The sequence below is a fragment of the Brienomyrus brachyistius genome, unplaced genomic scaffold, assembly GCF_023856365.1.
Source record: "Brienomyrus brachyistius isolate T26 unplaced genomic scaffold, BBRACH_0.4 scaffold36, whole genome shotgun sequence".
Classification (NCBI taxonomy): Eukaryota; Metazoa; Chordata; class Actinopteri; order Osteoglossiformes; family Mormyridae; genus Brienomyrus; species Brienomyrus brachyistius.
Window position 1 is genome coordinate 992312 of NW_026042311.1, and position 14904 is coordinate 1007215.

At 50.5% G+C, this 14904-nt stretch overlaps 1 protein-coding gene across 1 annotated transcript in view; it reads right to left on the reverse strand.

The window, feature by feature from the left end:
• Positions 1–14904, reverse strand: part of LOC125721930 (protein NLRC5-like) — a gene marked incomplete at its 3' end in the record, with an annotated part of 510329 nt that overhangs the window by 33631 nt on the left and 461794 nt on the right. Inside the window, exons 19-20 of the mRNA XM_048998139.1 lie at positions 4449–4565; positions 3272–3469 (exon numbers count right to left, since the gene is read on the reverse strand). Of these exons, the coding sequence (XP_048854096.1) occupies positions 3272–3469; positions 4449–4565 (315 nt within the window). The remainder of the gene's footprint in view (positions 1–3271; positions 3470–4448; positions 4566–14904) is intronic.

A 14904-nucleotide genomic window follows, 5' to 3' on the forward strand; every position in this document is an offset into this window, starting at 1 on the left:
CCTCCCCAGGGAGGCGTCCCGGAGGCATCCTGATCAGATGCCCGAGCCACATCATCTGGCTCCTCTCAATGCGGAGGAGCAGCGGCTCTACTCTGAGTCCCTCCCGAATGACTGAACTCCTCACCCTATCTCTAAGGGAGAGCCCAGCCACCCTGCAGAGGAAACTCATTTCGGCCGCTTGCAACCGCGATCTCGTTCTTTCGGTCACTACCCATAGCTCATGACCATAGGTGAGCGTAGGAATGTAGATCGACTGGTAAATTGAGAGCTTTGCCTTTTGGTTCAGCTCTCTCTTCACCATGACAGACCAATGTAGCACCCGCATGACTGCTGACGCCGCACCGATCCGCCTGTCGATCTCCCGTTCCATCATTTCCCCACTCGTGAACAAGATCCCAAGATAAATATATCCCGAGATGAATAAACTCCTCCACTTCGGGGAGGACCCCTACCCTTTTCCGGCTGAGAGCCATGGTCTCGGATTTGGAGGTGCTGATTCTCATCCAAAGTGCTTCACACTCGGCTGCGAACTGCTCCAGTGAGAGCCGAAGGTCACGGTACGATGAGGCCAACAAAACCACATCATCTGCAAAAAGCAGAGACCTAATCCTGAGGTCACCGAACCGGACACCCTCAACGCTCTGGCTGCGCATAGAAATTCTGTCCATAAAAGCTAAGAACAGAATCGGTGACAAAGGGCAGCCCTGATGGAGTCCAACCCTCACCGGAAACGAGTCCGACTTATTGCCGCCCATGCGGACCAGGTTCTGGCACCGGTCATACAGGGACCGAATCGCCCTTAAAAGGAAGCCCGGTACCCCATACTCCCGGAGCATTCCCCACAGGGCCCCCCAAGGGACACGGTCGAATGCCTTCTCCGAGTCCACAAAACACATGTAGACTGGTCGGGCCAACTCCCACGCACCCTCCAGGACCCTGCTGAGAGTATAGAGCTGGTCCACTGTTCCACGGCCAGGGCGAAAACCACACTGCTCCTCCTGAATCCGAGGTTCGACAATCCGGCGGACCTTCCTCTCCAGGACCCCCGAATAGACCTTACCAGGGAGGCTGAGGAGTGTGATCCCCCTGTAGCTGGAGCACACCCTCCGGTCCCCCTTCTTAAAGAGGGGGACCACCACCCCGGTCTGCCAGTCCAGAGGCACTGCCCCCGATGTCCACGCGATGCCGCAGATGCGTGTCAACCAGGTCAGCCCCGCAGCATCCAGAGCCTTGAGGAACTCCGGGCGAATCTCATCCCCCCCCCGTGCCCAGCCACCGAGGAGCTTTTTGACCACCTCAGCGACCTCCGCCCCAGAGATAGGCGAGTCCACCCTCTCTCTGCTTCCATATCGGAAGGCATGTCAGTGGGATTGAGGAGGTCTTCGAAGTATTCCTTCCACCGACTTAAAACGTCCTGAGTTGAGGTCAGCAGCGCACCATCCCCACCATAAATAGTGTTGATGCTGCACCGCTTTCCCGCCCTCAGCCGCCGGATGGTGGACCAGAATCGTTCTCCATGGCCTCGCCAAACTCCTCCCACACCCGAGTTTTTGTCTCAGCAACCGCCAAAGCCGCATCCCGCTTGGCCTGACGGTAGCTGTCAGCTGCGTCTGGAGTCCCACAGGCCAAAAAGGCTCGATAGGACTCCTTCTTCAGCTTGACGGCATCCCTTACCACCGGTGTCCACCAGCGGGTTCGGGGATTGCCACCGTGACAGGCACCGACCACCTTATGGCCGCAGCTGCGGTCAGCTGCCTCCACAATGGAGGCACGGAACATGGCCCATTCGGATTATGTCACACCCTGCATTCCTTTACCCTCGTTTTCTACATTGCGTGGCTCTAATGAGCCAAACCTGTTCCTTGTTTAATCCTGCCCCTTGTTATAGCCCTTGTGGATCACCCCAGGTGCCTCTCCTCTGCTCCCTCGTCAGTGGTGTATATAGTGCCTCGCTGTCTTGAGTTTCCCAGTTCAGTCATTGATGTCGTTGCCTGCTTGTGCTCACCAGCTTGGATTGTGGTCTCTCCTGATTCTCTCAACCCTGGTTTGACCCCTTGTGGTTCATTTTCTTCTGCTTTGATTGTTGTTTTTGTTTAAATAAAGCCCCTTTTGGTTTTCCCCACGCCTGCCTCCTGAGATGTAACATTATGGGATGTATGTAGATACTCCCCTGAGGGAAAAAATTTGTAATTGTCCCCTTTAATAATATACCATCCTCCCTCCCCATCCCCTTAAATGAGGGGTGTCAAACTGCAGTCCTGGGGGGCCGGTGCCCTGTGTAGCTTAGTTCTTTCCCTGTTCCACCATAAATCATTCAGCTCAAGAGCTGTGTGGTTATTAGCACAAGGAGATGAATTAGGTGTGTTAAATGAGGGGAAACCCAAAAATGTGCAGGACTCTGGCCCTCCAGGACTGGAGTTTGACACCTGTGCCCTAAACTGTTCTGTGTCATTGTCGCTCTCATAAAGAGAAATCTAACGTCTATATCAGGTTACCCAACTGGCGGGCTCCAAACTGAAACATAAATTAAGCTGTACCACACGATTGAGGTTGAACAGAACTGTTAAACAAACACAAAAAGATATGCAATATGGATGTGAATCCTCCTGTAACATATTCAGACCAATGAAATAGCTTCCATTGCAGTCATCAGCCATTTTTCTCCCAGGTGTCCCCAAATTGACTACTAACTCTGAAAGGAATAGATATGAACATGCTAATACAGGCCTGCCAGGCTATGTTACGGTAGTTCTCATTCCAGCACAGCTAAGACATGGGCTCATTCGTGCAAAATTTCCACAAAAATTGTGGAAATGATTATGTCAAGTGATTAAGTCACAGAGGATTCTGGAATAAATTAATGGAAACAACAGAACTGGCAGGAATTGAATTTTCAGTCTTTTAGCATGCAGACATTTCAAACCCTGTGGTCCACACAGATCTGTACAGTAAAGTGTACAGTACAGTACAGTACAGGAGAAATTCATTTCTCATAGCTGATAGGCGGCTGATGTGATACGGGAAGGTGTCCATGTAGCAGTTTCATAAAATAATGAGTGTATTATGGGGTGAATTATTTAAAAACAGGCAACACTTGATTTGGGTTTCTTTGACAGAAAATGCTCCATAGTTTTAAGGCTTTGACACAGGCTTTGCTTGGCCAGCTTGCATTTAGAATCAGCTGATTTAGTGATGTAGCCATTATGTGGAGTGTCTGAAAGGACTGTATTTAGCATTGAATTTACAGTGTGGAATACCAAGTAACACTGACCTCAATGTGTCCAGTTTGCAGCGTGTAAAACCCAGTAATGCTGGTTGTAGCCTCTGCTGTTTAAACCCTGGATGCTGTTTCTCTATTAAATCTGGCAGCTCATTGTCTCTCAGGTCCAGCTCTCTGAGGTGTGAATCTGAGCTGAGGGCAGAGGCCAGCACTATACAGGATTCCCAACTCAATTTACAGCTGTTCAGCCTGCAAAAGGAAACAGCAGAACAAGCTTTTATTTTCAATACAACAAGCACCACAGCTTACGTTTCAAAATAAATCAAAATATGCAGAGATCTGTGTCTTTGGGTAATTTGAGAGGAGAGGAGAGGTGAGAGGGAACGTTTATTTACTGTTGGTGGATCCCACCTCAGATGCTTATACTTTTTATTGCATTGCTGTACAGTTTCAGCTGACAAAGTACAATAACACAGGTCAATCTACATAGAATTTTATCGCCAGGCACAAAATACACAAACAGCACAAAAAATATAGCCAATTGACAAGAAGAACAAAAATCCACAGAATCATATACAATGTACATGTGAATCCTCCCATAACATATTCAGACCAATGAAATAGCTTCCTTTGCAGTTGTCAGTCACCTTTCTGCCAGCTGTCCCCAAACTGACTAGTTACTCTGAAGGGAGGAGATGTGAACATCCCCAGCAGCCAATGCAGTCCAGTCAGGCTGTGTTAGTTTTCCAGCCCAGATATTGTACGGCTTCTTTTATCTTACAGTTGTCCTCATTACGTAATCAAGCAATTACTTACCAGGAAAAAAGTTTTGACACCCCATGACTGGGAGGTCAGAAGTCTGACAGTCCTAAACTAACAGATATTTAAAATAATAAGGTCAGAAAAACAGCACAGTGAGTCAGTGAGCAGGACCTCCGGGGTTTGGATCCTACTGCTTCACTGCTGTTAGGAGAGTTTTCTCCATGTTCCTTGTGTTTTCTCTGTGTGATACAGTTTCCTCACACAAACATTTAAGTTTGCCTAATTGGTGTCTCTAAATTACTTGTGGTGTGTGGCAGTGTGTCCTGTGACAGACTGACATCCCACCCTGGGTGTCACACTCCCTTCTGCCCTCTACCATAAGGAATAGGATCCAGCCTCCCTGTCCAGGATAAGCAGTTGGAAGGTGGACATATGGATGAATGTAAAAAGCATATTCTGTACTCACTTCAGCTTCTCCAGTTTACAGCTAGAATCCTCCAGTACATCAGAGAGCAGATTCACACCAGAATCTCCTGGGTGATTGTAGCTCAGATCCAGCTCTCTCAGGTGTGAGGGGTTTGACCTCAAAGCTGAGACCAACGAAGAACAGCCTTCTTCTCTGATATTACAGTTGGACAGCCTATAAAAAAATAACAAGATATTGGACAAAATCCAGGTGCCAATTATTTTCCTCCAGTCTTGCCTATTTCAGTCCATGTCTTGCCTTAGTGTTTGTCCGTCATTGCTCTCAACTGCCTGTAGAAACTGTGCAGCTTCCTCTACCTGCGGCTCAAGCGCAGGTGCAGCCGCCATTACACGCGGCTCCTGTGCCTGAACAGTCACCACCGCATGTGGCTCCAGCGCCGGTGCAGCCGCAGCCACCTGCGCATCCCGCGCAGCCACCTGTCTGCTCGCCCGAGCAGCCTCCGCCGCCCGCGCAGGCGCTTCCGCTACCTGCAGCAGCTCCCGCGCCCACGCCCAAGGCGCTCCTTCTGCCTCCTGTGACTGTGGCCCCTGGGGCCCTTGTTCCTGGCCCCACTCCCAATCCTGACCCTTCTCCAGTCCTTTCTGCCCCAGTTCCCGAGGAGGTCCCAGTGGACTCCATCATCGCCCCTCCCTCCATGGAGGTAGAGGAGCTAGAATGGGACCCCTCGGGGACCTTCTTAGTGACTCCTCGTCCCTCGCCCCGGCGAGAAAGACCCCGGCCTAAGACCCCTATGTCTGTGTCCCGCAAGGGGAGGGGGCACAGACGCAGGGCTGGGGTCCCGGGCTGGGGTCCCGCCCGCCCTGCCCCCTGGCTCGCCCTACCTCGCCTGCACTAGGGCTCGGTTGGCACCCGTGGGGCCTGGCCCTCCGGGCCGGACGTCGCCTGCGGGTCCCCCTCCGCTGCCTCGTCGCCCTGCCTCGCTCCCCCCCTCCGGTGCCTGGTTGGTCGCCTACGGGCTCCCCGACGGCGGCTCCTCGGTCGCCTGCGGGTGCACCCGCTCGTGCATGGCGGAAGACCCCCCCCCCCTCGCCTTGCCCTCACCTGGGTCCCCTCCTGCTCCCTCGTCCCCTTCCCTGGCGCTCCCTCCTGCTCCCTCCCTGGCCCCTCCGGTGGTCCCTCGCCCTGCCTCCTCTGCCCCTCCGAGGTCCCCTCCGGCTCCGGCCTCCCGGCCGCCTGCAGCCCCTCCGGCTGCCTCCTGTCGCCCGCTGGGTCTCCCTCGGACGACCCTTTGCTCCCCCTCTTTCTCGCCCTGTGCCCCTGCCTTTGTCCCTCCTGTTTTTGCCCCGCCTGCTTTTGTTCCTCGCCTGCCTATTCAGCCCTTTCATGCTCCTCGTTTCCCGATGTTCCCTCCTTGCACTCCCGCTCCTAGTGTCCCGCATGTCCCTCCTGTTTCTCCCTTCCTGATCTGTCTCTCCGCTTTCCCGGTCCTGTGTCACGTCTTGTCCTACGTCCTGTCTCTCGCCGTGTTTTGTTCTTCAGTCCTGTTCCCAGTCCCGCGTTAATCCCTGTTTTAATTTTCAGATCCTGTTTTTTCCCTCGTCCCGTCCTGCGCCCAGTGAAGCGCGCCTTTGGGGGGGGGGGTTCTGTGATGCCCGGCCTGTCCGCTCCTCGTGTGTGCCACGCCCCCTGACTACCCACGTGTTCTTTCCCGATCGTTCACACCTGTGTCTGATTACTTTAATTAGGCTTCGTGTATTTAAGTCCTGGTCTGACCTGTTCCCCTTGTCCGTCATTGAGGATCTAGTGTGGTGTCGATGTTCCCTGTATTCCGTTCCCAGAATAAACCCCAGTTTTTCCCGATTTCGCCTGGTCTGCCTAGTATTTGGCCACCTACCTACACGATCGCCTGTCCGCTCTCCCAGGATCGTGACAGAGACTAAAAATTGAGAAATATCTATATGCACAAGTAGTTTTTCCTGATAAGAAGGATTATATCAAGACTATAATATCAGAATGTCCTGAAAGCAAAACCACAAAGCATATATGGGTAACTCATGTAGATACAATGTAATAAGCCTAAAATCAAAGGGATATAATGTTAGGTTGAAGAAACTGTTATTAATCATTTGTTATCATTTCTGTATAATCAGCAATGAGTGCAAATATGTATATACGTTATTTTGTTTTACTTCACCTTCATACTTTAGATTATATTAGTTTACACGTATCCTGAGCACGTGTTTAAATAGTTGTCCACCTGAGTAAAACCAGAACTTCTTCTTACTCTCACAGTCCTTTCTTTGTTCTCACTCCAAGACCCCTGCCCCCCATTGACTATAAATAAAGGTGCCAAGGGGAACCACCCTTTGTAACACATTCCTTTGTAGCGCAGCATGGAGAGAGTGTGGTTACCCTTGTGCAAGTAAAACTCTAAGTGTGTTGTCTCGTAATTAATGGTGTGTACAGAGTTGGAGTGGAAAGCCTGACGCTTTCTCCAACATAGAAAAACATTCAAAAACGGATAGAGTTCAAGAAGTTAACCCTCAGGGGACGTCGGCATCGCCGACGATGCCGCGTATCGTTCTCGTCTATTTCCGTTTATATCTCACTGAAATCTCCATGTAGAATCATGAAAAAATGCTGGCTAAATCCATAATCTGTCTTAATTTTCAAAACGTCCATTGTCGGAAGTATGAAAGTTTTTAAAATTAGGTTATATCTGAAAAATGTAAACCATGTCACCTTTCTTTGTTTTACCTGCATCGGGGGCGTGTAGTGCGGCTCTCACCTGAAGATCACTATTCACATTATAAATAGCCACATTTCTGTATATTCAAATTGCATTTGCATCGTAATTAGATGAACAACGCAGCAGTGAAACGCAGATACATCCTCATCAGCGCCATTAAAATGGGGGGGGGGACGTGGCCTGGTATCAATGGCTCATTCACACACATGAAATTTGCTACATATTCAATGAATGGAGCCAGAAATAGTGACGTATTTTTCTTATCTAGTTATCCAAATGAATGTTGCAACTACACCATTTAGTCATCTTCATGTAGCCTAGACTTTGGTGATCAGATATCTGGGATCAAAACAAACTGCCACCATTGCTTACTATGTACTTATATACTGTTTTTGCAGGTGTTCCAAACTGCATTTTGCAATATCTGTACTTTGATGTAAAATTACAAACTTCATATAAATTTGACATATTTACAAAGTACATTAAAATGAAGATGAGTTTAATGCCAAAACAAATATATAAGAAATAATTTATTTCCCATGAACTAAGTTTATGATATTGAATGAAATGTGTGATCATGCCCCAGTCAGTGAAAGTGTGTTCCCTACCCCTGGACCCCAGAGGGTTAACATGGTACACAGCAAATTTGCCACAGTTAAATTAACACTACATGGTGTTTATATAATTCTCACCAACCAGTGCTACATTTAACACTTTACAGATTGCAATGAGGTCTACTACTCTGGGCTACCTTAGTCTTTGGGATAAGCTCCTGACCCCCCATGACCCAGAACGACAAGCAGCTATGGAAAATGGGTGGATGGATGGATGGATGGATGGATGGTTGTTTTTCTGACTAATCTACAAATTTGATTTAAAGACAGACTTAATGACCAGCTCTTGTTCATAGCCTGGGCATTGCTTATACTGTCAAACATCCACAGCCTGTGGTTAAATCTGTGTCCCAGTTTCAGTATCATTGTGAAATACCGGTTTAATATTTGACCTGACAAGTAATACTGACCTCAGTATTTGCACTTTACAGCGGGAATTCCCCAGTTCAGCAGACAGCAGTGTCACTCCTGAGTCCTGCAGGTCATTGTCACTCAGGTCCAGCTCTCTCAGGTGTGCGGAGATTGATCTGAGAGCTGAAGTCAGAGCCTCACAGCATTTCTCTGTGAGATTACAGCTGTCCAGCCTGGAAAAGAAAATGCGTCAAGACTCAGACACACACATTATACACCAGTAATGGCACTGATAGTAATATTAAACAATCATATTTGAAATATAAAAAGCTGAGTAGCTTAGGATGAAGTACAGTGTGCAGAGTACTGGACATCATTGACATGATACAATTTTTAAAGCCATTTTAGGTAAAAATTGGTGTCACATGGGCATTTCCTTGGCATGGTTCAGCCACTTGGGTCCTCAGCAATGAGGATCTTGCAACCCAGATTACCCTCAGGGAAATGCACCACATGGCCGTAGTGCCTTAATTGACGCTTCCTCCCAATGAATGCGTCTCATTCGGGCCTTCTCTAGCAACCGCTGAATATCGCTGCCAAGGTAGGTGAATCTCTTGACAAGGTTGGCATTCCCCTCGCAGACAGGTACACCATGAATAGCTATGCCTAAGAAGTCATTAAATGCCTGGATCTTGGTATTTATCCAGGATACCCGCAATCCCAGACACTCAGACTATTCACTCAGTCTTGAGAGCCTCCAAACAGAGCCTTCATTGACAAGATCACCGCATCATTGGCAAAGTCAAGATCAGTAAATCTTTTTTCACTAACGAACACCCCACAGTCGCTGGACCCTTCGACGATGCCCAACATCCAGTCCATACAGGCATTGAACAGAGTAGGAGCAAGAACCCCAGAATCAACTGAGAAGAACGCAGAGGTTCTCAATCCACTCTGCACAGCAGTCATAGTTCCAGTGTGGAGGCTGGCTATGGGAGATTCCGCGAAGTCTCAGAATGTCCAACAGGGCAACTCGATCAACTGAGTTAAACACTTTGTGAAAACAGATTAAGGCTGCAAAGAACCTCTGCCGATATTTGCGTTCGTGCTTAATGAGAACCCTCAGAGCAAGAATACAGTCGATGGTAGACTTCTTAGGTGCAAGACCTGGCTGCTCTGGGGGCTGACAGGCAAGCAAGTGATCACAGATCCTGTTAAGGATGACCCTAGCAAGGACCTTACTTGGTACTGAAAGCTATGCTATGCAAATATACATTTATACAAATATGTATATGCAAATATACAGGAGAGCGGATGGTACCAGGAACTGCACAGAAAAGGAAACCGCAACTGTCGGAACACCTTTCCACGTATGTTAATCACCCAAGAGCACTATCCATCCATCCATCCATTTTCCAAACCGCTGATCCTACTGGGTCGCGGGGGGTCCGGAGCCTATCCCGGAAGCAATGGGCACAAGGCTGCACAAGAGCACTACTGGCAATCAAATACGCCCCCATCTCATTAAAATATATACCACTCTGCAGACATACCCTGTACATTGCCAAGAGTTTTTCCTCTGACTCAATAGCAACATGCTGTAAGACCACAACTGCCTAATCTTAAAGATCAGTCAGAACCAAACCAGCAGAGCTCTATTATAAAACAAGAAAAATCTGTAAGTCATGAGTCTTTCTCATGATGGTGGGTAAATGTGGGACGGCTCTTCTGATCCTCATGACTTCTTGTGCGCATATTAAAATGGGGCAGATATGTGGAGGTGGGGACTCAGTGACTTAACACTCTAGGTTGTAAATTGAACACTATAAGAGTTAATAAACATTAATATTGTAAACACAACACTCACTGCACACTGTAAAGTGTTAAAGGTAACACTGAATGGTGTGGATACATACAGACACCATTCAGTGTTAATTTAACACTGGCACATTTGTTGTGTACCATTGTGCTATTTTTCTGTGAATGTATGTATAATGTGAATACTAAATTGTTTTCAATTTGAATATTTGTACATGTTATTTTTATTAAGCTTTAGAAAGCCCTGCTGGATATAACATAATGTGAAACAATCATAACCCAATATTTGTTCAACATAATTAATTCAACATTAAATCAATAGATAACGAAGTGTTGAAACAACGTTGAATCCTTATCGCAAATCGTTGATTTTTCAACGTTGGATAGATGGCCTTTTCAACAAGCAAAATCAATGCTAAATCAGCATTGAAGATCAACGTTGTTTAATATGTAATCAACATATGTGTGCTATCTGGGTTACCTAGTTTTTGTAAGGGGTTTTCTGGAGGACAACAGAAAGTGTTGCCCAATATGTTTTCCACACCACTGATCGGTTTGCAGGACACTTTGCAGGAAAAAGGGAAAGTGTTGCTCAAAGATGCTTGTCTTGTTATTTTTGACTGAAACCGCAAGCAGCCTACCCAGACAAAATTGGAGAATTAAGAGCGCATTGCCTGAGGGGAGGGATGAGCCTGGCCCAAGAGCATCTGGCTGCAGACCTTCACCAGGAGGACCTCTACTAGAGGGCCGGAAACAGGTGACCTCCAAAAGTGAGTTCGGACATGATATTATGCAAACTTACGCCATGGAGGCAGTACCACATATCACATGACTTCAATGCACTTGGAGGCAGTACCACATATCACATGACTTCAATGCACTTGGAGGCAGTAACACATATACGACCTCCACGCACAGCCTGGATTTGTCAGTGGGAGAGTGTTTAGCTTTGTCGAAAGAAAAGAGTGGGTAGAACAAGCAACAATGGTAGTGTCACGGGACGCGCTGAACGGGGAATTGTTCAGGCAGTGCGGGCGACCAAGAACAGGCAGGCAGATGGAAAACGGGGAAAAACGAGGGTTTAATCGGGGACGTAGCACGAATTTCCATGAACAACATCAATGACAGACAAAGGACTCAGGTAAGACACGGACTGAAATACACAGGACTGATTGAAAATAATCAGACACAGCTGGGTACGATCGAGAAAGAACACGTGGGTAAGCAGGGGGCGTGGCACACATGAGGAGCCGACGAGCAGGTCATGACAGAACCCCCCCCCCCAAAGGCGCGCTGCACCGGGCGCGCCAGGGAGGAGGCGACAGACGGGACGAGGGAAACAGGACCTGGAACAGAAGAACAAAATCAACGAGAGACGGGAAACAGGACTGAGGCACAAAACAGGGCTAGCGACAGGACGTAGGACAAGAGCTGACAAAGGGCAGGGAAGGAGGACAGACAGACCAGGAATGGGGACAGAGAGGGAACAGGCGGGACAAAAGGAGCGGGAGTGACGGGAGGGAACAACGGGAAACCAGGAGTGGAGCAAGGCAGAACAAAGGGACCAGGAACAGAGGACAGCGGGATACAGGCGGGAGGAGGAACGAAGGGACGAGGGATGGAGACAGGAGCCAAGGAAGGAGGGAAAGAGGCAGGGGAGCAGGGAGAGAAGGCGGGGGAAGAAAGGGGAGCCTGAAGGAGCCCCAGCGGGTGACGGGAGGCAGCCGGAGGGGCGGCAGGCGGCAGGGAGGCCGGAGCCGGAGGGGACCTCGGAGGGGAAGAGGAGGCAGGGCGAGGGACCACCGGAGGGGCCAAGGAGTGAGCAGGAGGGAGCGCCAGGGAAGGGGACGAGGGAGCAGGAGGGGACCCAGGTGAGGGCAAGGCGAGGGGGGGAGCCGGCGGCGGCGGCGACGTCTTCCGCCACGCACGAGTGGGTGGACCCACAGGCGACGGAGGAACCGCCATCGGGGAGCCCGCAGGCGACGGACAAGGCACTGGAGGGGGGAGTGAGGCAGGGCGACGAGACAGCGGAGGGGAACCTGCAGGCAACAGCCGACCCGGAGGGCCAGGACCCGCAGGTGCCAACCGAGCTAGAGCGCAGGCGAAGGAGGGCGAGCCAGGGGGCAGGGCGGGAGGGACCCCAGCCCTGCGTCTGTGTCCCCGCCCCTTACGGGACACAGACATCACAACCCTCGGTCGGGGCCGAGGACGCCGGGGCAAGGGCAGAGGAGTCACTGGGGGCACAGTCACAAGGGCAGGCTGCTGCAGAGGGGGCGCCGGCCCGGGAGCTGCAGGCTGCGGCAGAGGGGGCGCCGGCCCGGGAGCTGCAGGCTGCGGCAGAGGGGGCGCCGGCTCGGGAGCTGCAGGCTGCTGCAGAGGGGGCGCCGGCTCGGGAGCTGCAGGCTGCTGCCGAGGGGGCGCCGGCTCGGGAGCTGCAGGCTGCGGCAGAGGGGGCGCCGGCCCGGGAGCTGCAGGCTGCGGCAGAGGGGGCGCCGGCCCGGGAGCTGCAGGTAGGGGCGGCTGCGCAGGTAGTGGAGGGGGCTGATCAGGCTCTGCGGTCGCGTGCCTTGTCGGCTGCGAGTGCGTGGGGACCGTAAGTTCTAGCACGTGCACGCAAGCCGCAGGCGAGGCGGTGGCTCCGGCGCGGGGTCCAAAGCCCTCCGGAGCTGGAGGAGCTGCTGCAGGTTCCCGGTGAGGCTCTCGAGGGCTACTCGACCTGAGGCGGGAGTGAAGGTCTCGAAGCCTTGGTGAAGTCGAGCGATGAGCTGCTCGGCCTCAGGTCCCGCTGGCGCCGCCGGGTCGTCCATCACCCTCACAAAGAGCCCTTGAAGGGTGAAGAACTTGTTTGCCAGAGTGGTTTTCTTCTCTGGCAGAGGTGAGGGGAGCGCCTCTAGGGAGACTGCTGCTGGAGGCGGGGCTGGCAAGTCCCGGGAAGGGGAGACGGGTGCGGTCCTCTTCGGGACCCGGGGCACTCGAGTCCCTTACAGCCCTAAAACCTCCCCAATTTGCCAGTCGTTCGGGCCGGTAGCCATACCGGTCCATGGGCGGTAGCTGCTCCGGGGGGATAGGCTCCAGCTCGGGGAACGAGAAGGGCTCGTCCTCCTCGTCATCGCTGGGAGCCCAGAGCCTCGCTAGGGAGCAGGCTCCCATATGGAGCGGTTCTGGGTCTAAGCCCGGGACGAGCTCCTCTCTCTCGCCCTCCACGAGAGGCCAGGGGTTGGCGAGGGAGCAGGTGCCCAGACTGATCGGCGCTTCCGAGAGCTTCCTTCCCCTCTGCTTCCTCTTTTTCTTTGTTGGGTCTGTCATTCTGTCACGGGACTCGCTGAACGGGGAATCGCTCAGGCAGCGCGGGCGACCGAGAACAGGCAGGCAGATGGAAAACGGGGAAAAACGAGGGTTTAATCGGGGACGTAGCATGAATTTCCACGAACAACATCAATGACAGACAAAGGACTCAGGTAAGACACGGACTGAAATACACAGGACTGATTGAAAAGAATCAGACACAGCTGGGTACGATCGGGAAAGAACACGTGGGTAAGCAGGGGGCGTGGCACACATGAGGAGCCGACGAGCAGGTCATGACAGGTAGCATTCGACCGGTGTTTTTTTTTCTCCAAATTTAGCTTTAAATTGGTTACTTAAGCTTAGACTGACTATGTTTGCAAACTCGATCCCTTGTTCGACAGACCCTAGTTTCTAATTAATGTCATGCAGATTTTGCTACTGAAAAAGAAAAATATATAAATAAATATTTATTTAGTTCTGAATCTGTTTAGCTTTAGTGAACTGAACAGCCAGAAACCCCGGTCACTTTCGTTTTGTGTTTCCGTACAAAGAAGATATGGAATACTTTCTTAAGAACTGGGTTGATAATCAGCACGTCTGGGTCAACACTATATTTTTATTGCCTTAAAGATGAGCCGCAGTGCCCATCACTATAGTCTTTATTTAAAGCTTATTAAAACAGTTATTAAAAATTATCATATCATTGTAATAAAAATAGTTCGGAGAGACAGTTTTGTCTGTTGGTTTCCTAATTTCTTCTTCTTTTTTTATTCCACTCACTTTTTCTAGACGCTCCTCCTACAATTTTTGCGGAAATGCGTCTCTAGTTATTTATGCAATTGTTCATATTATAAATGTATATGTTTATATTAGGGGTGGCATGGTGGTGCAGTGGTTAGCACTGTTGCCTCACACCTCTGGGACCCGGGTTCGAATCTCCGCCTGGGTCACATGTGTGTGGAGTTTGCATGTTCTCCCCATGTCGTCGTGGGGTTTCCTCCGGGTACTCCGGTTTCCCCCCACAGTCCAAAAACATGTTGAGGCTAATTGGACTTGCTAAATTGCCCGTAGGAATGCATGTGAGAGTGAATGGTGTGTGAGTGTGCCCTGTGATGGGCTGGAAAATGAATGGATGGATGGATGGATGGATGTTTATATTATAATAATAAAGCTGTTACTTTTCCAACCCAATGCAAATGGATTAGGCTAAAACCTTAAAATCTCTGGCAAAACTTTTTTTGCAAGCAGCTGTAGAGGGATTGGTAAAACCTCCACAAGGTTACTTGTGTCACAGGAGATCGGCAGCGATCGCGGGCAGAGCGGCGATCGTGCGGGTAAGGAGCAGGCAGGCAAGCGGGATACGGGAAAACGGGGGTTTATTCTTAGGAATCGGGGCAAGGGACATCAGACACAGACTGACATCAGGTAACATCAATGACGGACGAAGGACTCGGGTAAGACACGGACTGAAATACACAGGACTGATTGAAAATAATCAGACACAGCTGGGTACAATCCGGGAAACACACGTGGTTAGGCAGGGGGCGTGGCACACAGGAGGAGCCGACGAGCAGGGCATGACAGAACCCCCCCCCCAAAGGCGCGCTTCACCGGGCGCGCCAGGGAGGAGGCGACAAACGGGACACGGGAACCGGGACCTGGAGCAAAAAAAACA